The sequence below is a fragment of the Trachemys scripta genome, chromosome 4 (assembly GCF_013100865.1).
Source record: "Trachemys scripta elegans isolate TJP31775 chromosome 4, CAS_Tse_1.0, whole genome shotgun sequence".
Taxonomy (NCBI): Eukaryota; Metazoa; Chordata; order Testudines; family Emydidae; genus Trachemys; species Trachemys scripta.
This window is the reverse complement of record NC_048301.1, coordinates 130692922-130718951: the sequence shown is the minus strand read 5'-3', so window position 1 is coordinate 130718951 and position 26030 is coordinate 130692922. Positions and strand designations below refer to the sequence as shown.

The 26030-nt window shown below is 48.9% G+C and overlaps 1 protein-coding gene across 4 annotated transcripts in view; it reads right to left on the bottom strand.

The window, feature by feature from the left end:
* The window catches only part of PKP1 (plakophilin 1), an 83205-nt gene that overhangs the window by 35916 nt on the left and 21259 nt on the right, over positions 1-26030 (bottom strand). For 3 of the 4 annotated variants that reach the window (XM_034767561.1, XM_034767560.1, XM_034767558.1), the window contains one exon: positions 7380-7480. In XM_034767561.1, the coding sequence (XP_034623452.1) occupies positions 7380-7475 (96 nt within the window). In that variant the 5' untranslated portion in view covers positions 7476-7480. Of the gene's footprint in view, positions 1-7379; positions 7481-16279; positions 16630-26030 lie in introns of those variants that run through there. The other variant, XM_034767557.1, reaches the window with a different exon arrangement.

Here is a 26030-nt window from a genome sequence, read left to right as displayed (position 1 = left end):
CTTTCCTCATTGCACACAGAGTTCTCCTCTGAGATGCTGGACGTCCTGTGCTGTGCATTCGAGTAGTGTGTCCACAGCAGGTTTGTGTTTGTTCGAAGGCAAAGGACATTTGAGTCCTGCCACCCATTCCCCAGCTTGAATTCAAACTTCTGCTGACTAGCAGGCGTATTATGATGATAACACCAGCTGCAGGCAGCTTGCTCAGACCTCCAGAGGAGCTAAGAGAGCCCACTTATTATCAGGAACCTTTAGTCTAGACCCCTTAGCCCATCAGTGTTGATCCTGTAAGAGGCCTATATTGAAGCATATGATCAAAACCCTCCACCCTTCCCTAGGTCCTACTATTTCTCCTTCCTGGAAGGCACCACCGTAAAGAGAAAGAGCTGCTGGTTGTCGGGTTCATTACACCCTGTATTCTAACTCTGACTGAGGAATAAGCACGTCCACCATAAAAGCAACAGGGTCCCCTCCAAACCGAGGAATTGCTCTGGCTTCCCTGATAAGCTCATAAGCTAACCAGCCCTGCCTTTGAACCGCTCCAACAAGCAACAGGGGAAGGTCCTCTTGCCTGCACGCCTACGTCAGTCAACTCAAGTTGCAGGGACGGAGGAGATATTTCCCCTGCCTGGATGCAGTGACATCCTCTCAGGATGAGCATAGGGGCCAAATCCCAGCTAAGTAGGCTCCAGCATGCCTCCTTCTCTCTCAGCTTAGAACTGGTCATTACAGTTGAATGGAGTTTCCTAACCACGCGGAATATCCTCTGCTGTCACACTGATCTGGGGCTTAGGGCCAGGTGGAGAGGATATCCAAAAATCAACAGCTGGCACAAGTGAGGGCGGGAACGCTGCTGAGTACAGGGCCTGATTCTCTACTCCCCTACACCAGATTTATGGAGAAGAGAGGACAATCGGGCCAACAGACTGGGTCAAATCCCCTCTCATTTACACTGGACTCTGGATCTGCCCTAGGTAGAGCTGAGCAAAGAACTGCTTTTTCGGTTTTCTGGCTGAACTGAAAAATACAAAAATTGTGTGGTTTCATTTGACCCCAAATAGTTTTCTCCACCCATTTTTAGGGGGGGAGGAGAAGGGGTTACCGTTGGTTTGTTTTAAACAAAGCTAGCTAAATGAAACTTCATTTCAAAATGAAAGAATTGAAACATTTCATCTAGAAAATGTCAAAACAAAACATTTTGACTTGTTCAATTTTTCCCCTCAGACAAAAGTATTTGCTGAATTTGACCCAAATACATGAATAGTTTCACTTGAACCAAAGCTGGATTTTTTCAGCAAATAAACTATTCACCTGAAAAATTCTGGCTGGCTGTAGCACTAGGATCACAGAGCAGTCTGGATCTCTATCTAAAATAAACAGTTGTTATATACATATCTGAGCACAGTGTCACCAGCTGTCCCCCACCCCCTATGCCAGTTTCCTGGTCATAGCAAAGAGAGGACCAAAATATATTCGTGAATTACAGCAGACGTTGATTGCGCAAAGGAGATATACAACCTAATGAATGTAAAGAACATTCAGGGAGCTCCCCTGGAACCAAACCCAATAATATGGGGTGGGAGAAAAGGAGCAGGGAGGGGACAAACAGAGAGAATGTGCTGATTATAATTACCCTTGTTCTCCTTTATCATGTGGTGTTTCTTGGTTGGGAATTCCACTGGTTTGTACAGTCATCCAAGATGATTGCTCATGTGCGCGCACACACATACTCACATTGGATCAGACAGAGAGTACAGGTCACCAAAGAATTGGTCCGAATCAGTTTTTTTTCTCTAAAATGCACCTAAATTGATCACTTAATTAACTCCAAGTGTGGGCTTGGTGCCTCACCTGCAGTGTTCTTGATCTAATGTCTATCCATCTGTCCATCCAATCCAGGGTGATCGTAACATATAATAAGAGAATCCGAGCACCAAAGGTAGCTCTGAGTAATGGCATTCCACACTCGGATTCACCTTGGCCAGAAACTGAGGGCTGCCTCATGAGATCTTGTGGGGAATGGAATGAGCAGCAGGGTAAAATTGATTAAGGATGCTTTGTTCACCATCTGGACTAAGGGGAACCAACTCTGGAGCAGGAGAACATGTGATTATGCAGTTTATGCACCCAAGACCCCTTTCTCCGCTTAGCAAGAATCATGTTATTTTTCCTCTTTCCATTACGTTGGTATCACTTGGGTGAAGCCAGATGGTCCAACACTTCCTATGGGGAATAGGCTTATTTGAGGATTAACAAAGGGGAATAAATCATTACTTCCCATGCACACCTACTATAGATCCCAAGTCCATAATACTGGGATCTGAACTTCTCCAAAGCTTGTGGGTGTTTGTCCAGGGTTTTAGTCCAGCCTCACGTCTAGCTTTATTATTTTTTTAAGAATGCAGAGCAGGACTGGCAAAGCCCAGAAATTGCCCCTGAAAATGGGAAATGAGGCAGAAAATCATGACTCATTCCACACTGCAAGTTTTGCAAAGCTCCATACGAAAGCACAACCAGAGTCCCCACACAGCAATCTCACTGTGAGACTTTCTGCTTTTCCTACAGCAGCTCCGCACAGCCCTGTCCTTCCCTGAGCAGTACAGATTCACTCATTGAGTTCAGAATTTCCTACCGTCCCTACCAGCAGAGCAGAAGATCTACTGCAATACTGCCTAAACTTGTAGCTCTGGAAAGCTGAGGTCCTCCTAGTCCCATTGACTCAATGGAAGTCCCTCGTATCCTGCTAGGGCCCTAAGTTTGAGTCTGAAATTCTCATCACCCCTATAAAACGAGCTTAGAAATCCAAGCCTAGTCCCTAGGGGCCATTGATCCATACAAAAATACAATGAGGAAGGGGGCTGAGGGGCAATGGCAGAGTTGCGAAGGTAGAGGAGCTCTCAGAGTCAGAACTTCCCTGACCAGCCCAGGAGTCAATCCCTTTTCTTCACAAGCAGTAAAATCCACCCACATCTAAATTAACAAGTGTGTCCAGAGCACCATTCCTCAGTCCAGGATTGCAAAGCACTTTGGGATCATTAATTAAGTCACATAACACCCACAGGGGGTAAGTAAATATGTATCATTATCCCCATTTTACAGATGGGGAAACTGAGTCATGGTGCGTCACAAAACAATATTCATTATTATTATGGTTAACAACATTTAGTCCTGTTATGGTGCTTTTCATGCACAGACCACAAAGCACTTTACTAAAAGGGGAAGAATCATTATCATGTTCCCCATTGAGGCACAGAGCGGCAAGGAGACTTGTTCAAGGTTGCACAGCAGGTCACTGCCAGCACCAGAAATTGAACCCAGATCTCCTGATTTGCTTTTCAACTCCAAGACACCTCCACACACACACACTCCAGTGGCTGGGTGTTTCTTGAATTCTGCATCTCAGAACGCAATCTCTTTATTATCCAGCTCTGATTTTTTTTTTTTTTTTACTCACTATCAGTTTGTTTATTTCTAGAGCAGCAGACAGCAAAAAGGAAATGATGCCGTATAAACATGTTGAGACCAAGTCTCTCCCAGGCCGCAGGGGAAAGCTGTGGCAATGAAATATGACTGGGTCCCACCCTGAGTGATGGGTGGAGAACACCCTTGATCTTGCTTGTGAAATGAAGTGGTTGCTGCCTGTTAACACAGCACGGCAAGGAGAACACTTGCAAAAGCAGCAAAAATATATTGCTTCTCCAGAGACGCTCATCCCCTCCCATCCACTTCTGTCGCAGGCAGAGGCAACTTTCATCTAGTTCTGTGATGGTTCAACTTGCATTGGCCAGGGAAGCAACTGTTAAACTTGCAGCTATTCTGAAGGATGCAAAACCTTGGATCTGGACTCATGGATCTGGGTGCCTGGGTGTGTGGCTGTATGAAACAAACAAAATTCCCTTTCTTTAAGAAATATGCCTCAAGCATCCTTTTTTCTCCACAGATGTTTCAGTAGCAACAAATAATGACCTTGATCCTGAAATCCGAACTCAGGTAAAACTCCTGTTGAAGTCAGGGAGAATTTTGCCTGCAGAGAGAGTGCAGGATTGGGGATAACAAAGCCATATTCCATGGTCTGCTAAGGCCCATTCTGCACTGTAGCTGGCGGAGAACTCAGTCTGAGCAGGGGGACTCTGCTGGAAGAAAGCTGGTAGCTGGAGCTCTGCCACCTCCTGCACCAGTTGCTCCCACAAATGTAATGAGTTTGAGGGTCTCAGTACAGTTCCTACTGGAGAAGTGTTACAGAAGGGCACTTACTCATTAGTGTAATAACAGGCACTAATTTACCTCCTGTTAGCATCATCATCGGACAGACCAAAGAGTTAACGGGTCATGGACAAAGCCCTGGCTGGGATGATTTAGTTGGGGTTGGTCCTGCTTTGAGCAGGGGGTTGGACTAGATGACCTCCTGAGGTCTCTTCCAACCCTGATATTCTATGATTCTATAGACATCGACTTATGGCCTCCTTCATAGGATGGCCAGCTGTGTGTCTCGTTTGCAGAGACAGAGCACTCTGCTGCCTTGTATGTACCCATTCATGGATAAGCGGAGCACTCCAGCCTGTAGGGCTGTCAATCCAGCACCTTGCATTCCCCAAAACATTAACGTAAAAGAAAAAACTATGGGGGAGGGCAACATCAGCAGGGAAAGGCAATCGCAGGCCTATAAGGGTCTTTTGCTCTGCTAGTTATAATATGGGACTTCTGCTCCAAGCATTCCTTCCCCTTTCTGAATCCTCTGGGTCAAATGCTGGTACGCTGGCCAGTTCAGTACAACAGCTGCAGCATGGATGAGTCTCTTGCCGTCAATAGGTCTGTGATCACCAAGCTGGGGAAGTGGTGGTAACCTCTAGGTTCAGGACTGACATGCAAGCTGCCTGTAGGTGTGTACAGTACCTGCAAGGGCCCCTCGCAGGCTCCCGGTGCGTGACTCAGAGCTCACTGCGTGGTGTGGCTCCATGAAGCCATCAGCAAAATGAGATCACACAATTCACAACGCCTATGGCTGGCGTGATGATGAAACATACAGAAGGGCCCACATTCACCTAAACACAGGTCCTCTCTCTGTCAGAACAATCCAATATACAGCTGTTGTACCATGGGTCATCAGCAAGAATAGAACCGAGGTCTTTCATCATCAAAAGCTTCTACCAAGGGAACACCAAAGGAGAGCACCCTAGAGCCAAGATCTGATGCCCTCACTCGGGTTGAATACTACCATATTCCATGAGCGATCCAATCGATTTCAGTAAGGCCAAGTGCAGAGCAAGGTACTACGCAGCAGGAGTGAGGATATCAAAATCTGGTCTTTATTAATAAATAACGTGCAGGCTTTTATCTATGTGTGCCAGCCACTAGCGGGAGACATGATCACACACGCTTATCGAGACTGCATCACATAGTAAAATAAGATACAAGGGAAAACCCAGGAGCGACAATGCAGATTCTCCAGGTAAAGAAAACTGCAGAGGAAAGAGAATAAACCAGTAACACGCAAACTACGGGCCATCCAGCAACAACATGTACTTCCTAGATAACCTCTCTTATCACCAAAGAGACATTGGTTAGAATCAGTGATTCAAGGTCACCTACCAACAAGAACAGTATTTAGAGTGCAAATTCTTCTGGGCAGGGACCATATCTTACGGTAGAGGATAGAGAAGGATTTCCTTTAGTACTTTTCATACTCTGGGGAGAGACAATCAAGGCTTGCAAGGACTATAATGGATCACTGTCCCAACATTTTGTCTGGACTCAGTGCAAAACCATAAGTGATGCCATGTTCTTATCACTGCCCTGTTAGCTCAAAAAGCTTTTAAGACTTCACAGAAACGATAATTCTAATCAAGACATGAAAGGTGTTAAGGAAATTGCCCCTCAAAAACAAAATTAGATCTTATTATTGCCACCTTTTCCATTTCTTAAAGTAGAGGAAATGCAAATGGGAGACACACCTGCATAACAGAGTCTAGATATTTTATGAGTTTCAAACAAACTTGCAGACAGAGCTCAAAGTTAGCTGAAAACAGGTGGTGGTGGTAGTTGGGTGTGGTGGTGGTGGTGATGTTTGTATTCCTTTAATACCTCTAGGGAGCAAGCAGAATGGAAAAAGAAATTCCCCTGTCTGCATGTAGTGTGCAATCTCACGGGCCCAAGCAGATTTAGGCCTGGGATTACATGTTCAAAAGCACCAATGTAACCAAAGACTCAGCACCGTTTTCAAAAGTGACCAAGGAACTTAGGACCCTCACTGAAAGTCTATTGGACTCAGGCACTTTGGGAAACTGTACCCATGGTCTGCAACTGGAGAAGAGACATTCAGGGACCGGCCAGGTCAATAGTGAAGTAGTGCCCAGCTGCAATGCTAGGGGGCACTGCGCTATTGCTGGTGCCATCTTTGGGAGAAGATGTAACATGGAAGCCCTGATCATTCCCAGTCATCTCATCCGCCTTTTTCCAAGAGGACTCTGTGACCCTGAACCCTAAGTCCTAACTCTAACCAGCTCTGAGTTTGGGGATAGGTTTGCGTTCAGATCTGACCCGTGAGTTCATTGCTATTCGCCACTCAGGTCAGATACCCACTCATGGTGGCCACAGCTCTTGTTGTTCAGCTGGTGCTGGCTAGGGGATATGGAGGATCATTCAACAAAGCAAATCACAGAGGATATGAACTGGCATCTAAATTGTAACCAGCCTTTGGCTTTCACCAGCCAACAAAGACACAGCATTTATTGCAAATGTGCAGAGAAGAAGCAAGAACAAAGCTAAATAAGTGGAGATCTAAATCCCCAAACTGCCAGCCGCACCCCTAGAGTGTTTTTATGCAATGGCCAAATCACAGAAAAGTATCACCAGGCTTTGTAGGGTGCTGAAAATACCATACAAGTGATGCTGGATTTAGTGCCGTCAGCTTTGCTAAATAGAGGGCTCTGAAATGCAGCATTTCCTCCTCAGTCAGAGCAATTAGGTGGGGCAACAGCTTAAGTGAGACCTTCCTACCTATCCCCCACACACCTGTCGCTGAATCTTTCCCTCATTTGCAGAGATGAGCCCGAAGCAAAATACTATATCCAGTTTCAGAAACAAGTTTGGGGGGGTAATGGCCCCACACCATCCACCCGGCAGCAGGGGAGAGTTCTGATCCAGATTGTGAAATGTTGAGACCCAGGCTTGTTGCACTGCCCAAACAAATTTGTTACCTCCATTCTTAGGGAACAAGGTAACTTCCTCCCTCACCCGCCTAGAACATCTGGAGGCTGTTGATGTCCATCTTACTCTTGTCTCTACAGCACCGTTGGCTCCCCATATTGACCAGCAGTCCATTCCTATGGACTCTCATGCTCTGTACACCCCAACAGCAAGGCACAGAGAAAAGAACACCTTACCGGATACCCCCAGTTGCTGTTTCCTGTCTGGGCTTTGGCATAATAGCTGCCCCGGGCAGTCCCATAGTTGACGCCATCAGCCAAACCATCATACATGGAACCTGCAAGCAAAAGAACAATATTAGGAATGGAAAACTTAGCTCCTATGTGGTTTGCATGTGGGACATGGAGTTCTTTGTTCTCTGATGGGTCAAGGTCTTCCCCACTGGCCTCCAGAGAAGGACAATGGATGTATCATAAATCAGGGGGAAGAGAAGCCCTCTCTCAATGGACATGGCTGCATAAGGCTAGAAGCCCCTTCTGAGTAGTCATTCAGAAAGGAATAAAGGGCAGGAGAGGGGTGATCCAACTTCCAGTCACCTCTCAGGACCAGATTCTTCCACCTTTTCTTGTGCTGAGTAGTGCCTTGCTCTGAGAGCAGTCCCATGAATTTCAACTAGTCATTGTGAATCAAGGAGACACACTCTGGCCCTTAGCTAATGGTGGTGGAAATGGAGTTTAGAGGTTCAGTTCTGTCCTTATCCAAATCTCTTACATCAAGAAGAAACCCTGCAGGTTTTCTAATCAGCCACCGCATAACCCAGCCCAGAAGCATGAACTTCTCAACAGCCTACAACTGACCAGCCCTGCTGTGTAAAACCTCTTTCCATCTACCTCCCACTGGCAAACTCTAGTAAGGGAATCCTTGCTTCATTTCTCCAATTTCCCTTTCCTTCCAAAAGCCTTTTATATGAGGTGATATTGATCATTAAGAACAAAGATTAGAAGAAGTACTAACTATCCTCCAAGCTGGAACTCCATTGCACCTTGTGACAGCACAATACAGTGTGAGTTAATAAGACCTACATTTTTGAAAGTGCCCACTAATTTTGGGTGCCCAAAATGAGACATCTGAGGCCTGATTTAAGGAAATGTAAATACCCACTGACTCCAAATGATGGAATTCCACGGGAGTGCTAGGTGCTCAACACCTCTGAAAATCAGGCCCAAAGCATCTCAATGTGAGCACCCAAATTAGCAGGCACTTTTGAAAATGTAGCCCCTTCGTCTCTTAGTAGAGATGGTCCTAAACTGGAATTTTCTTTCAACAGGAAATTCTGGAAAAGAATTTGTTCCATTTCAGAACGAAAAAGCAGAATTTCAAAATTTCACGCGAAAGGGAAATCTGAAAACACTTCATTTTGAAAATTACAAAAGAAATTTGAGCCTGGAAGCCCAAGCTCTGTGGTCCCTGGCCCAGCCGTGGCTGCCAGAGCTTCTAGGCTCTCTGTCAGTCTGGCTCACAGGGAACCAGAAGCCAAGAAACCCTGGGAGCCTTAGCTGAGGCACTCCCAGGCTCCCAGCTCTGGGGCAGGGAGCCTGAAAGGCTTGGTGTCCACAGCCCCAGGCCAGTCTGCATGGCTGGCTGTCCCAGAGTTGTAGACTCTGGAAGACCTTGGCTCAGCATCCCTCCTGGTGAGCTGGTAGGAAACCTGGCAGATTTCTGATGGAAACCTGCCTACGGTTCATCTAAAGTTCACTGAACCCCATACGTTTCCATGAAACATTTTGTGTTATAGAAACAGGCATTTGTTGATAAAGCCTCGATTCATCAGAAAATGCATCATCAGCTCTCTTTCTCCCTCTTACTTGACTGTTTGGTGTGCCAACTCTGAGACGCCCTGCAGTCATTCACATGGAGCTGTTCCTCTTCAAAGTGCCTTACAGCCACTAATGCCAAGATCCTCAAAGGCATTTAGGCTCCTAACTTCTAACTCATTAATAACGCCCACACTGGGTAATGAAAGACCACAGCGCAGGTGAGCGCTCCAGCCCAACCCGCCTCTGGAAGCTGGCACATTCTAGTCACCACTCCCGGCCAGAGCAATAGCATGGATGATGACCATGGCCATGTATCAGGGGGTAGCCGTGTTAGTCTGTATCTACAAAAACAACAAGGAGTCTGGGGGCACCTTAAAGACTAACAGATTTATTTGGGCATAAGCTTTCGTGAGTAAAAACCTCACTTCTTCGGATGCATAGAGTGAAAGTTACAGATGCAGGCATTATATACTGACACATGGAGAGCAGGGAGTTACTTCACAAGTGGAGAACCAGTGTTAACAGGGCCAATTCAATGTGATCATCCTAGGCTGGAGCAATGTACCAGAGGTGGAGAAACACTGATCCAGAAGAGGTAGGAGAAATTACCCAGAATGGTCATCAGCAGGGAAATCTTCCCCTGACTCCTCTGTGCCAATGTCTAGACTGAAGATTCCATTGTCCATTAAACTCAAGAGGTTCGGAGAGTAATGTCTCTAGAACCAATTCTTAATTTGGGCCAGATCTTGCCAGGGCTGAGCCCCAGCACCTCTAGGCTTCATAGTTCATAGCCCCGGCACCTCTGAGTTTGGCAGGTCAGAGCCCCGGCACCTCTGAGTTTGGCAGGTCAGAGCCCCGGCACCTCTGGGCTTGCTGCATCAGTTATGAAAGTGAAAACAATTGCTTGAGCCCCGGCACCTCTTTCACTACAAATTAAGCACTGACCAGAACCCTATTAATTTCTCTATAACCCAACTCATTTAATCCTTATTCACTTCCAAAGGACTTTCCTATAAGGGCTGTATTGGCAAAGAGAGTGGCAAGATGTGTGGATGGATGTACGGCACACTGGCATTGCTCCATTTGAGTACTTCCCCACTCTATGCATTCCCTGGCACAATTCCCCAGGTTGATTTCAATAGGGCAGGTTGGTGCTGGAGGGTGAAGGAGTAGGGTGGGACGTGAAACTATGGGTTTAACCCATGCGATTCTCCCCGGTGGTACGTGTTTTCTAACAAAGCCAGCACTAGGGACAGATCCCTTGGCCCCAGTTGCCTGGAAATCATTTCTTAGCTAACACTCTCCTGATCTGTGCTCATGTCCAATAACACCCAGAGTGGAGCTTCTATGCCTTCCTCCCTTGCCCACTTCCCATGCAGTTCAACAGCTCCCCTTTTTGTAAAAGGACCACTCACTGCAGCAAAAATCAGCCGACTCACAGAGCTGCAGGCTGGGAACTTGCTGCTTCATTCAACTTCATCACAAGGGTCAGGCGAAAACTCCATTAACTAAAAGTAAGGGAGGGGTGGAGCCTGGCTCCATCCCATAATGCTCTGTGTAACCCAGCTAACCATATCACAACTACTTCACTACACACTCCTGAGTACAGGAAGGGTTTGGTGCTCAGGGCAGGTCATGGGCTTATCTGACCCTCACTGTTTTTGGGACAATTTCCCCCTCCCCTCCTTTTTCATAAGGACCTTCTTAATTTGCCCTGAGCTGCAGCAAGACAGTTTCTTTCCCTAGCTGAGCATCACCCTGAGTCATTCATGATTGATGCTCATCAACGGACAGAGTGCTAAATGCTTATTGAATCGGGTTACCAGTCAGCAGAGTTGCAAGGTCACTGCCTGCCAGGCTGACAGATATTGTCTCATCGTTTCTTTGTACTCCCTCCGTCTGTCTGTAATACTTAGTATGTAAGCTGTTTGGGGCAGGGACTGTCTTTTTGTTTGGGGTCTGTACAATGCCTACACAATGGGATCCTGTCTAAACTCCTAGGTACTCCGATAATACAATACAAATAATAAATAAGCCCCTTTGATGCACATCTTTGCTTTCATTGTGTAGCTTCCTTACTATGGGCTGGAGTCTCAAGGAATTTTGCATCACGGACAGTTCGCCTCCTCCCCGTGAGATTTAATGATTGGCTTTATTACTGAGAATTTCTGTGGCATATACAGCACCAAAGGTGCTATGCTCTTTAAAGCCTGGGGTGTGAAATCTGAAATCTCTACTGTTATGGAATTGTGGCCCTCAGCTACTAGAACTGGACAGGAAATTCAGCTTCCATGCAAGATAGCATCATTTCCGTGGGGTGGGGGGGAAATCAATGTAAAACATCAGCCTCATATTGTCCTGTCCTACTTAAGCAGTTGATGCTTCAGTTTATCGTGGGCAGGGGCTTTGATACTGGCAATCAGTGGATAGGAGAGAAGGACAATGTGGGTCTCCCATAATCTGCCTTTCCAAGTGGAGGTGGCTGTTGTGCATCCCAGATCTCGAGGCTCTGGAGTGAAAACCAAAGTCTCCTGGAAAATGGCATGGCGAGGGGTGGAAAAGGGAGAGTACCAAGGAAAATCCCCAAAGGAGGAGCATTTCTGGAACCCTTCATTGCTACTGGGAAATCCACTGGTCCTGCTCACTGGGGAAGAGCCTACACTTGCCCCCAGAAGTATTATGACCTAATAGTTCAATGTGCGCTGTACACCATTTATTTTAGTCCAGCAGTTAATTCGATCTTTACAATGCACTTGGACTGAGCCAGAGTCTGGGTAAGCCAGAGGGTTCCTAGTGGCAGGGAGAGACTCGCCATGAAGGACCACACCCTCCGCAGGGTAAATTGGCATAGCTGTACCAACTGTACTGGAACCATTTGTATAGTGGGGGTGCTGAGAGCCATTGAACCAACTGTAAGCCTGCATATGATGGAAACCACTTCAAGCCAGGGGGTGCGGCAGCCCCCTACTTCCAGCACCTGTGAGCTGCACTGAAGTCAACAGCAGTGATGTTGATTTACACCACCTGAGAGCTGGGCCACAGCATTCTAGTGTGCAGCTGTACACACTACAGGTGACGGTGAACAGAGAGGTGCTGGCAGGAGCGGGCTCAGGGCTGGTTAGACTGCTGTACGGACCTCTATCATTCCTTAGTATGTCTTTCGGGTCTGCCCCTGCAAACCCTGGGTCCTGCTGACAGACTCTTCAGTGGGGCTGCCCATGTGACTCAGGGCTAGTTGCAGTGAGTACGAGTTGCAGGAATGCCCTTAGTCAATGGAAGTTAATCAGATTCCTCGCAGGCAACCTTACGTTAAGCAGGGCTAAAAGGACGGATGGGGGGATAGGGGAGGAGATAAGCTATGTCAAGGGAGCAGTTTTTCCATTTTCTTTGCAGATTCAGAAGGTTCCCCCCACCCCAAACCTTATCCATGCAGCAAAAATAATCTATTTCAAAAATGCAAAGTGACATCACAGGAATAAACCACAGCCACACAGTGAACAATTAACAACCCAGGAACCCAGACCATAGCAAGGGAATGAGTGTATATTAATCTCTTTCATTTAGCGTAGAGCAGCACAACATGAACCAATGGCTGGAAGTTGAAGCCAGACAAATTCAAATTAGAAATAAGGAAGGTGTTAGCCATTGGAACAAACTAGCAATGGGTAGTGATGCATTCTCCAGCTGTTGAAGTCTTCATCTCAAGACTGGATACCTCTCTAGAAGACATGTCCTAGCCAAACACAAGTTACTGTGCTCAATGAAGGGCTAATGGGATGAAATTTTATGGCCCGTGTTATGGCTTTAAAAAAAAATCAACGTATCTTGATTTTAACAGCTCTGGAGTATGCAAAATCCTCTATCCAGCCACAACAGAGATTGGCAATGGGCAGCAACAGAGTAAGCTTCCCACACTCACTACCACAGCAGTGGGAGCTGTAGAGACCCGTCCCAGGATGAGAGAGTTCATTTTCCATGGCCCACTCATTCACTGGCCTCTCTGCACAAGGTGGTCACAGAGTCGCTGTTGACGAAGACACCTGCTCGCTCAGAATCAGCCTGATTTGGGGTGGAATTTTCAAAAAGCACCTCATTTTAGGACCACAAGCCCCATTGACTTTCTACGAGCTCCTGGGTCACGTAGGATCTTTTGAATAATCCCACACTAATCCAATTCCTTTCAAGTGACTTTGCTTTGAGATTCCACCCCCGCCGCACCCTCTAGGGAACTTTGGGATATCTGCTTTGTCTTCTGGGACCTTGTGCAATTTATATGTCATGTGACGAACCCAGCACAATGTTGGGTGCCATAAAACAAAATGCTATTTAGTCCCTGAATAGACATGGAAGAATCAAAAAGCAGAAAATGTCCCATAGTCGATGTTTCCTCAATATCTTGGCCAAGAATATCCAAGGTGATTACCAACAATTAGCCAAATTTTCAACAGCAGCCAGATGTGAAGCCTGGATTTAGGAGCCTATCTACCTAAACAAGGGGCCTGGTTTTCTAAAGCACTGAGTGCTCTGCAGTTCCCATTGAGATCCATGGGAGGGTTGGGTGCTCAGCACTTTGGAAAATCAGGGTGTTTATTGGATCAAATCCTCAAGGGCAATTCTGTTTCAGCATGTAAATATCTGCCCAATTTCTCCACACATTTTTTGCATGGCACCTGCTCCTGCCCATCAGCCGTACGCTGAATCCCCAGCAGAGCTGTAGCAAAGGTGTAGGGCAGAATCGGCCCTGACGTCTGCAAAGATTTCTGCCTACAGTTGAGGCGTTAGTGGTGAACAGCGACCATAGCATCACTAACTGGCAAAGTTGTCTCAGTCCCTGCCTCTTCATCCAGCACCTACTGTCAGCCTGGTTTGTTTCTTATTCTACCAGGTCCTGAGACCACAAAGCCTTAATCGATAGAAGTGAGAGGAGCTAGGAACAGATTTACACATGACCACATCTTCCAGTTACCTCTGTGATTAGCACTTTCAGCTGGCACAGACAAGCTTGCCTCTGCCCTCTTCAATACCAACGCCCTGGCTCCCACAATCACAGCAGCCACAGAGTTATATACTGCCATCCTGGCATAGTATGGGGTATTGCATACACACGCTCCTCCACAAAGCTGCTACATCCCCTGTGCCGTGGGTTCGGCATGCAAAGGAAAGAGTTTGATGGGGCTTAGGAAGCCAGCTGGAACTGTATAAACATCTTGACCCCTACCCCAAACTCCACAATGCAGCCCCACTTCTCCTCGGAAGCCAGCCCTACATTTGAAGTCAAGTGCCACTGTAACCTAGAATCTTTGGAAGAGGCACAAGGATATTTGACCCCTCTCATATTTGAGTCCACCTAGACCAGGAGTCGGCAACCTATGGCATGTGTGCCAAAGGCATCATGCGAGCTGATTTTCAGTGGCACTCTCAGTGACCGGGTCCTGGCCACCGGTCCGGGGGGCTCTGCATTTTAATTTAATTTTAAATGAAGCTTCTTAAACATTTTTAAAAGCTTGTTTACTTTACATACAACAATAGTTTTGTTATATATTATAGACTTATAGAAAGAGACCTTCTAAAAACATTAAAATGTATTACTGGCACGCGAAACCTTAAATTAGAGTGAATAAATAAAGACTCGGCACACCGCTTCTGAAAGGCTGCCGACCCCGACCTAGACATATCAGCCTTGAGATTCTCACAACCTTGCAAAGCCAGTCCAGATCCTCAAGGGTTGAGCAGAGACCTTCGCATGTCTCATTCAGCGTCAGTATCACTCATCCTTCCTGCTAACACCTCACTATCCTTCCATCACAGCTGGACATCTTCTCCCCAGGAGGACATGTCCCAGCTTTGCCGCTCTTTTGGCAGGAGTGAAATCCAGATCGCAAGGCCACTGGAAATCACAAGCACAACTGAGACCGGAATAACTCGGTGCAGTGGATGGTGAGAGCGGCTCAGATGATCACCGAGGTAGGTGACCCAGTCACAGAATCCTTCCCGACACATGGACCATGCTACACGGCCAGGGAGGGGGGCAAGGTTTGGCTCTGAGGGTTTTTTGGGTTTTGTTTTTTTCCCCTCTGCTGGAGAATTTCTACAGTTCCCCAAAGGAAGAACAATGAAGCAAACTCTAAAGAGAAAGGATAGTCCAGGGCTCTTCAGTTCTTTTCCCATCTCTGCCACAGACTTGCTGTGTAACCATGGCTGAGTCGCTTTGCTTCTTGTACCTCACTAACTCTGTCTGTAAAATGTGTGCAATGCTGCTCACCTGCTTTTCTGTCAGGTTCAGAAAAGCGCTTTGAGCTCAGGTGCAAAGATGCAGTAATGAGCAGGGGGAGAGATGATTTTCACCTTTCAAATGTGATGGGGATTCCTAGTCTTCCTTCATCTCCTCTTAGGTGCTAACAAATCGACAGAGCAGCGATTGCTAGAGCAAGCCAGCCACAGACACAGAATATATGATGATTTAGCTGGGAATTGGTCCTGCTTTGAGCAGGGGGTTGGACTAGATGACCTCTTGAGGTCCCTTCCAACTCTGATATTCTATGATTCTATGATTCTATATCCTGTGATTTACAAGGTGCTGGCTCTCCACCACTCTAAACTCCTTAGCATGCCTGAGCTGCCCTGTATAAAGACAGCACATGTCTGGCTGGCTGCACTGAGCCCAGCAGGACTATTACAGGAAACATGTGTTGGGCTGCTCACGGTCAGTGTTCCTAAGCCTAGACTAGAGGGGGAGGAAGCCACCCAAAGGGCACAGAGTGGTGAGCCCAGATACAGAGCAGGTCATAAGACATTTGGCAAATAATCCAATTGGCAGGGAAATACGCAGAGGAAAATAGATCACTGTCTGGGAAGCAAAACACTTTATTTAGAGTCAGGGAACAAAGAGTTAATAATGCTTTGCACCTTCCATCTGATGCTGTCAAGGCACATCATGAAGATACATTAACTATGCCTCACAGCAAGCCACAAAAAGGGGATAATTGCCACTTTACATATGGGGAAACGGCGGCAGAGAGCGGGTAAAGTCACTGGCTCAGAATCACACAGCAACAGAGGCAGGAATTGAACCCAGAGGTCCTGACTCCTAGTCCTATGCTAGCCCTTCCAGATTGCCTGCCATTTCTTCTGGACAGACAAATCCCAGCAGGCAACTCCAGAGAAACGGGCCAGCTTGTCAGCTATAGACAAAACCCAGCAGAACCAAATAGCCTAGATTACAAAGACCCCAAATACAAACCCACTGTGGGTTCTGAGGCAGCCCAGGGAGGGGGAACGTGAATCCCTTGCTACTCGGAGCGCGGCGGATGGGGTTTTACCTCGGTTGGAGTGCCCAAGGCTCGACTGAGAGGATTTTTGCTTCTGCCGTTTCACCGTCATCATCACCTGCTCCTGGACTCTCTGTTTTCCCGTGCCCCTAGTTTTCAGCTTGTGATCCGAGGGCAAGGCCAGTGTAGAACTGGCCTGGTCTTGGAAACACTCATAAGCCAGGGCTGTTTTCAGCGGAGAGTGAAGCATGGCTGCAGACAGAACGAGTGGACTGGAGCTTCACCTGACTGCACTTCAGAAAACACAACGGTAACAATTCTTGAGCTGGGGTTAAACCTCAAGAATCCCTCCTTGCCATACGTCCCTCTGCTGCTGGCTTCTCCGTGCTCCTTCCCCTGGCTCTCTGGCTGGGGTGTGAGCTGGCACGCCCTCCGTCAGACGGGATATACAGCCCCCTGCCTGCACACACCCACTCCGAAAGCACAGCGCGCTCAGCTCAGGTGCTGCAGGGCAGGCAGGTTTATTGCTGACCTTGATGCGATTGCGCTTTTTAAACTCATCACATAAATGCACCAGGCAGTAAAGAAGCGAAAGCAGGCAAATGGAGTGGGAGGGGAATAGACTCGGGAAATTTCATCCTTGGCGTGACAGCTTCCAGTTCCCCTTTGCAGATTCATTGCCAGCTGTGTGTCTAGGTAGAAAACTACCCTGCATGACCGCCTTCCTCCCCAGCAATGGATCACTGGGCCCTTCCCCATGCAGCCTGCTCCCTCCCTTCTTTGCTTTGAGGTTTTTTCTTTTCCCTATGTGAACTGGATCAGCATCCAGCACCAGCACCAACAGCCTACGGGACAGGCGGCGCCTCTGTGGGCATCTCTACGCTGCATGGTAAATCCGGGTCTGCTAGAGCATCCACGCTGCATTGTAAACCTGGCTTTCAATTGCGGGACCCAGGTCTCTCAGCCGGACTAACGCGTCCGTACTGCGCTATGCTGAACTTCTGACTCGCGTCTGCGCTTGCAGCAGAGTCTCAGCAGGACTCAGGCTCTGACCCACCCCCACAGCAGGGCCCACGGGCACAAGTCCAGAGGGGTTCTGGCCCAAGTCAGACTGATTTCTGCGCGGACGGTAGCGGGGTTTGGGCTCAAACCGGAGTTTGAGCTGCCTGGGTTGACAGCGCAGCACAGACGATTTCAGACATGGTGTTTGCTCAGCAGAAGTGTGGAGGGGGTGACGCACTACATAGGGTTCAGTTCCTGGATCTTCCACAGAAACCCTGTGTGACTCTCTCTGCCTCAGTTCCCCTTCTGTCAAAGCATACCACTTCCTTTGTCCACTTCGACTGCAAGCTGTGGGGGACAGGGAACACCTCTCACTATGTATGTACAGCGCCTAGCACAATAAGGCTCTGTTCTCGGCTAGGGCCTCTAGACTCTAGTACTGCTACTGGAGCACCACGGGAAGCCCTCCCCAAAGAGAAACCCCTTCGGAGTCAGAACTGGTCCTACTTCTGCTCTTCATTCCATGCACTTGACAGGAAAATGCACGGGACCCTGGCCGGATCCTCAAAGGTCTGTAGGTGCCTAATTCCCATTGAAAGCAATGGGAGTTAGCCCTTTGAGGACCTGGGCTCCACTTCCACTCCTATATGAGGATGGCCTACAGCTTCTCACTAAGAAAATCAAATGCAGGTACCAGAGACATGTATGATACACGCATAAGAAGCAGAGCTGGTCAGAAAATTTAGGGATGGAGGGAATTTCGGGGGTGGGGGGAGTTGATATTAAAAAATTGAAAATTTCAACCCAAAACTACCAAAACCCATTCCCCCCCCCCCCCCCCTTTTTTTCCTCTTTGAGTTTGTCAGTTTTTCAACCACAAATATAAACACTCCTGGGGAACCAGACTCTTCCTGCAACCATTTTTGTTTGGTCAAAAGCCCAATTTTCCAGCCCTAACGAACAGGTGCACCTGTAGGAAAGCGAGTGTGAAACAGACAAAATCAGATGCAGAAGCAGGCCGAGGCACTAATTAGGATAGGTGTAGGCACAGGTACCGCTGGTACAGGTGCAGGGCTCAGACACGCTTCAGGAGGAACAAGCTCCTCTACATTTCTGAACAGAGATCCTCCTAATGCAGAGACCTTACATGCTTCATACTGAGGCTTCTCCTTACTGAACCTCAGGGGCACAGAGGGTCAGAGATCTGGTTTTGCATGGCAGGAGGGCTAACTTGAAGTGCTGGCTGGGGTCACACATAAGGTTGATGGGCTTTGTACAGAGACATGAGGAAAACACGGAGGGAACTTGGTCACCATTTCGTTCTGCCCCTTTTCACGCCTCCCTGAAACATTTTGTGAAAACAGTAATTTGACTAGGGTGACCATATGTCCCATTTTGGCTGGGACGGTCCCCTTTTTCAGCTCTGTCCCGGCTGTCCCTACATTTTTGCCCAAACTGGGCATTTGTCCCAGCTGCAAGGCAGAGCGGAGGTGTCAGCTGAAGGCAGCGCTGCCCACCAGCAGGAGAGCGGAGAAATTTGTTGCTGTGGGGCAGCGCTGCTTGCAGAGCTGACTCCCGCCCCCAGATGGCATGGAGCTCAGGAGGTCAGCCCCAGTCGCGTGCGGCACCGGGGGGTCAGCCTCAGCCGCGGGCAGCATGGGGAGGGCAGCTCTGGCAATCTTGGGGGGGGGGCATGGCTTGGGCGAGCCTCAGCCATCCCGTTTTTACTTTAAGAAATATGGTCACCCTAAATTTGACTGCAAAAGTACCACAAATTTCACGCTTTCATGAAGCCAGGATCAATGTCAAAAGAGCGAGAAAACATGGCAACGTTCGTACTTAGAGTACTTCATGTGTAGCTACGAGTATTTCACCCACTTTTCTTCTCACTTTAGTCCCTAGTCGCTCACTTGTCCACGGCACCACAAAGTTAATTACCATTCTTTGCTAAAGAGAGGCTCAAGTCAGAGTCAAGTCAAGTCAAGTCATCAAGGAGGCAGCTGCAGCGGGTTAAAATCGAGATGGATCGGCGGAGCTGTGTGTGGTCCCAGGACTGGAATAGCAGACAGCTGCACATCAGGACTAGAGAGAGGACTGGCAGAGCTGGAGGTGGGAAAAGAAAAAAATAGCAGGGGGCTGTGCAGTCCAGGATTGGGGTGCATTACATTACTACCTGGAGGAAGATTTCTTGTCTCATTTCCATCTAGTGCTATATCAGTCTGTGAGCTCGCACATCCAGCTACAAAATGAAAGTGAAATAGGCTGAAGCTCTTTTCCTGTGCGGCCCTATTTCTTGTACCAATGGAGAAGTGACAATCAGTGCCAGGTAATTCTGCAATTATTATATTGATGAGAAGCTGTCGACATCAGACAGCTTCCATACAATGCTGTACGCTGCCCGTGCAAACCAACAAGACCAGTTCCATGCAGGCATGGTACACTCTGTGCTCGTCACCGTGCAGAAACAGCCAAATGTTTATCAGATCAACCCGGTCCCAATCATCTGCTGCAGAGTAATGCAAATGTTACTACACGTAGGCCTCTGCTTTATTTCATAACCTCAGCAAAACTGCCGACCGGGGCTGTCGAATGTAAATAGGGAAGATTTCAAAAAGTAATGGACCAGATCCTTGTAACCTACACTGGCGGAGCATCCGCCAACCAAACCAAAGAGTGTGGTTTTTAAGAATCTTATTGGAAAGGACCTAGGTCATCAAAATCCTTCAGCATCTTAAACAAAAGAGCGTCCTTGCAGCTCAGTGAGAATGGCAGGTCTGGCCGGCATTAGAGGCGCCATCTGCACTGTGACACAGGAGAGACAATGCTGAAAGTGTGGAGACCTAACCCCAGACCTGCTGCAGTGTCTTATCAACAAGCAGGGTGCAAACCCAGCATCTGCAACTATCATTAAGCAAAGGGCCCATCTGCTGTACTGGGGTGGAGCACACAATTCTCTGAGGCAGCAAAGGGGGGCAGACGGGGAGCAAGAGCTTAGGATGTGAGCGATGGAAGTCTGGCGGGTGAAAAAGCAGCTGCTGGCCAGCTCTGAACAAGGTGCCTGGCACTGATGGATGCTTTCACACACAGGAGCAGAACATGATAATGCCATGAGTCACCGCTCCACACCCCACAGACTAAAGGCGACACACCTTGTGCATCTGGCCTGTTCAAAGCATTTTTGTTCCGAGTTTCTGGGACTCTTGCCAACCCACTGATTACAATCAAAGGGCTCGCTGGCCCGATACTGCTCCCAAAATGCTGCAGACCTCTCTGTTGGAACTTGTCAAGCGCTCCTGAATTGACAGTGCCTACGGAGCTCGCTCTTGGGTATCTTCCCAGAGAAAGAACAGCTGACCGGAAATCTAGCCCTCCACCAGATTTCCAGCATCAGCCCCTGACCGCATGTGATGTTTCATGAAAGGCCCTTTCCTCCTCGGCAGTAGGAGCCACATGATGCTGCCGTGGCATGTGGACCTGCAGAAGGAGCTGTCTGGATGGCCTCACAGACAAGCCCAGCCCAGCAGCACATCTGGGATTTTGACTCCTAATGACATGCCACAGCACTGAAGCACATAACATTAGAATAGCCCCTCCTATGGCACTGAGACGGAGAAGGCTTGGGGAGGGGGCACTGGGAGTGTCTGGGACAGCCTTCCCAACATTGCTCCTGCTTCCAATGAGCCCCATTGAATCTCCCACCACCCCAGCCTGTTCCCTTTCACCCTCCTGTCAGCAAGGCCCTGAGGGAGCCAGCGGCTGCATCCTACTTTCCCTGGCAACTCCAATCCCATGCGGGGCCATTGAGAGCAGAGCAGAGACAGTTCCTCTGCCCTCAGAGCTGGTGCTATCAAGTCTGGGAGGAGTGACCGCAGGATAAACCCTGCTCAGACCCTGCAGCCTGGCTGCAGGAGTGAGACGGATGCTACATGGCATGCCTAGAGCAGGGCCCAGTGTGCTGGATTCGGTACAGACACCAAGTCCCTGGCCTGCCCCAAGAAGCTCACACTCCAAACAGACAAGGCAGAGAGGAATGTTCTGATCCCCATTTTGCAGCTAGGGAGGTGAGGCCCAGGGAGATTAAGTGTCTTGGCCAAGGTCACACAGAATGTCTGTGGCAGAGCTGGGAATTACCCCAAGGTCACCTGAGTCCCAGGCTAGCCACAAGGCCAGCTCCTCCATCTGCTGCTGGTATTTACAAGCTATAAAAGCCTGAGATCTTCCAGTGGCTCTGAGGTTTTGCAAAGCTTGGGTTAGTTTTTACAAAACTCAAATTTGGAGCCAAATTTGCACCTTAGGGTACATCTATACTTACCCGCTGGTTCGGCGGCAAGCAATCGATCCCGGAAGTGCTCGCCATCGACGCCGGTAATCCTGCTCTGCGAGAGGAGTAGGCGGAGTCGACGGGGGAGCCTGCCTGCCACGTGTGGACCCGCGATAAGTACCTTTAAGTTCGAACTAAGATACTTCGACTTCAGCCACGTTATTCACGTAGCTGAAGTTGCGTATCTTAGTTCGAACTGGGGGCTTAGTGTGGACCAGCCCTTAGAAATATCAATTGTATGCCAACAGGCTCTCTGTGAGCCCGAGAAAAAAGTGAATGTTCACTTGCTCCATAGTTTATGGCGCTCTCCTGGCTGCAATTAGCCAACTGGTTACAAGTGCAACAGGTGTTTATTGCCACTGGGACAAAGACTTCAGGCCTCCCAGAGGCCAGCTCCTGCCTAAACCCAGCTCAGCGCCGGCAAACGTCACAATTTCTTCATGAGTGACAGGATTTCGGCTGGGCTGCGGCCCGTCCCGCGATGATGCAAGAAACTCCAGCCCTCTGTGAATTCCATCCCTGCCTGGGGAAACCCCTCTCATTGGCCACTTCCCCCACTGTCCCACCCACTGCGGCAGAGCAGCCTATTGGGGCTCCTGCAGGAAGCAGGCAAGGCTCCCACCTCCTTCCCACCCCATCCCCAGGGATTGACACCGTTCTCACAGGAGAGGGGGAGCAGAAAGCACTCAGCGGCTCAGGGCAGTTCCTCCATCTTACACCCCCAACACCACACAGCCTGGGAAAGGGGCCCCACTGCAGCCCCGCGACCTGAGAAAGGGGACGAAGAACACCCAGAGGAACAGAGATGAAGCTGGGAGTGGGGGAGATGACAGAACTGATGAGAGAACAGGATTGATTTGGAGGTTGGGGGACAGAATTAATTGCTGGCAAGGGAGCAGGCAGATGTGGGGTGAGAGCTCCTGCTGCGGGACCCACAATCACCGTACCCAATACATTTGGGAGAGTGATCAGGAACAGTCAGCATGGATTCACCAAGGGGAAGTCGTGCCTGACTAACCTAATTGCCTTCTATGATGAGATAACTGGCTCTGTGGATGAGGGGAAAGCAGTGGATGTGTTATTCCTTGACTTTAGCAAAGCTTTTGATACGGTCTCCCACAGTATTCTTGCTGCAAGTTAAAGAAGTATGGGCTGGATGAATGGACTGTAAGGTGGATAGAAAGCTGGCTAGATCGTCGGGCTCAACGGGCAGTGATCAATGGCTCCATGTCTAGTTGGCAGCCAGTTTCAAGCGGAGTGCCCCAAGGGTCGGTCCTGGGGCCGGTTTTGTTTAATATCTTTATTAATGATCTGGAGGATGGTGTGGACTGCACTCTCAGCAAGTTTGCAGATGACACTAAACGAGGAGGCATGGTAGATACACTAGAGGGTAGGGATCGGATACAGAGGGACCTAGACAAATTAGAGGATTGGGCCAAAAAAACCCTGATGAGGTTCAACAAGGACAAGTGCAGAGTCCTGCTCTTAGGATGGAAGAATCCCATGCACTGCTACAGACTAGGGACCGAATGGCTAGGTAGCAGTTCCACAGAAAAGGACCTAGGGGTCACAGTAGACGAGAAGCTGGATATGAGTCAACAGTGTGCTCTTGTTGCCAAGAAGGTTAACGGCATTTTGGGCTGTATAAGTAGGGGCATTGCCAGCAGATCGAGGAGCGTGATCGTTCCCCTTTATTCGACATTGGTGAGGCCTCGTCTGGAATACTGTGTCCAGTTTTGGGCCCCACACTACAAGAAGGATGTTAAAAAATTGGAAAGAGTCCAGCCGAGGGCAACAAAAATGATCAGGGGTCTGGAGCACATGACTTATGAGGAGAGGCTGAGGGAACTGGGATTGTTTAGTCTCCAGAAGAGAAGAATGAGGGGGGATTTGATAGCAGCCTTCAACTACCTGAAGGGGGGTTCCAAAGAGGATGGAGCTCAGCTGTTCTCAGTGGTGGCAGATGACAGAACAAGGAGCAATGGTCTCAAGTTGCAGTGGGGGAGGTCCAGGTTGGATATTAGGAAACACTATTTCACTAGGAGGGTGGTGAAGCACTGGAATGCGTTACCTAGGGAGGTGGTGGAGTCTCCTTCCTTGGAGGTTTTTAAGGCCCGGCTTGACAAAGCCCTGGCTGGGATGATTTAGTTGGGAATTGGTCCTGCTTTGAGCAGGGGGTTGGACTAGATGACCTCCTGAGGTCCCTTCCAACCCTGATATTCTATGATTCTATGATTCTATGAAAATGGGCGACGCTGTCACTCACACACCGGGGACAGGCGGGGGGTTCAGCAACTGAGAGACACAAAAGGCAAAAAACAAAACTCCCAAACAGTCTTTTTATAATAACGAAAGCTGACCGTTTTGGGGGTCAATCTCGTGATTTGCTGGGCTCTGACTCACGATTTTTGAACCGCTGGCGTTGGTGGCACAGCCAGCTGCAGCCAAACAGGGGAGAGGATTTTTACATCTTTCTCTCTTTGTTCTTCCAACAAAGGGTGGGGAGGGATATCTCAGTGGTTTGAGCATTGGCCTGCTAAACCCAGGATTGTGAATTTAATCCTTGAGGGGGCCATTTGAGGATTTAGTTGGGGATTGGTCCTGCTTCGAGCAGGGGGTTGGACTAGATGACCTTCTGAGGTCCCTTCCAACCCTAATAATCTATGATTCCTCTACTTTCAGTAGTTTATACTCCTCTCTATGGGCTTCATTAGGGCCGGGTTCCAGTTGTTGAAGGATCCCTGGGGGTTCAAATAATCTCTTGCCTCCTGCCATTTAACTGGGCTGGGTTTGTTTCTTGCCCGCCTGCTTCCTTTCTTTCCCAGGGCGGCTCCCCAGGGGTTCTGGGACTCGATCAGAGTTGCCTGAGTAGCCTCCATGCTGAATCTGAGGATTTCAAAGGCCTCGCTTTTGACTGGGGGGCATTTTCGAGGCACTTCCTCAGCACCTGACTCTGAGGGGGGATTTTCCATTTCAGGCAGAAACTCAAGCCTGGATGGCAACAAACTGCCTGAGCCGGGCCTCTGACCCCGCCACAGCTGGGCTGATGCGGTTTGTTTTCACAGGAGTCACCTGAGGCACTTTGCTCGGCCGGCTGAGCCGTGGCGTGGAGCGAGCCTGAGGAGACGGGCTGGCTGGAGCAGGGCTGGTTTTTACCACAGCACGAGATGGTGACCTTTACATGGCTGTGGGGCAGCATGGCTGGGCTACCATGGTGCAATCTCTATAGAGCGGCCTACGATGCAGCGACAGCCTCTGCAGCTGCTATGAAGTTCAGTGGAGCGGCACAATTGCTAGTGGTGGGCAAAGGGCATTCTGCCTAGCCACTGCCCTGGGACCTCATCCCCCGGACTGAGGGCTCTGCGCCACCCTGCTTCGCTGAACTGCAGATGTTGCTTCAACCTGCCTGTCCAGCACGGCCCTGCTCCCCTCTTTACTTATGCTCAGCAATGGCTGCCCACAGGTGCATGGACTGAGTTACCAATGAGTTCTTAACTCCCCAAGCCCCATCTGAATTACCCCCTCCTCCGCTCCGTCCTCCCCACTCAGACCAGACAGACCTGGGTTTTTAGGTTGCCTGGACCAAAACACATGTATCCGTAACCATGCCCTGCTGTCTCATGTGGAGTGGGAGTGTCCCACTGTAACCCATTGGTGAGCATGTATGTCTCCCCTCCCCCCATGCCCGATTCACAGACGATATGACTCTTACTGACCCAACTTGGGAGCTGTGGCTCAGGCTGTAGCAACTCATGCTTTTAGCTCTGGAGGTCCCCACTTCGGCCCCTGGGGTATCAGCTTCCTGAGTGTCTGAGGCCAACCACAGCTTAAATCCCAAATGACCCCTCCCCCCACAACTTATGGGACAGCCCCCATCATGGCCAACACACTGGGGACTGAACCAAGGATCTCCAGAGCTAAGAGCACAAGCTGCTACAATACGAGCTAAAACTCTCTCCCTGGGCCTGTAACAGAACCCCACCTCTCTCCACAGCTGAGCAGGGCCACCTATTTTAAAAGAGGCCAAACTACCTTTTCATCTGATAAAGCTTTTGACATGGCACAACAATCTGCTTGAATTATTTACCAGTTCATTGTCCCTGCTGTGTTAACAGCAATAAGTCTCTTGCTGCGAGGCACCTAGAATGTACCAGGTGCCAGGCAGCACAATGTTCTGTTATCCTTAGATCTACCTACTGTACTTGATGCTCTAAGGATGCTAGGAAGGCAAACCCGTCCCCAAGAGTCAGCCCCCAAGAAGGTTCCATAGTGAGGAATCAGGCCTGGGATGGGGATAGCTTAGATATAGAGAACACGCTGCCTTCCTGGTTTTGAGCTAACACAAGGGCGCCAGACATCCTGAAGAGTGCCCACTGATTGTAATCCAAGTAGGAACAAATTGACATCAGAAAGAGAGATCAGATAGAAACAAGGATCACAGTGGGGACCTGGGAAGAGAACTGAAGCCAAGGTTGAATT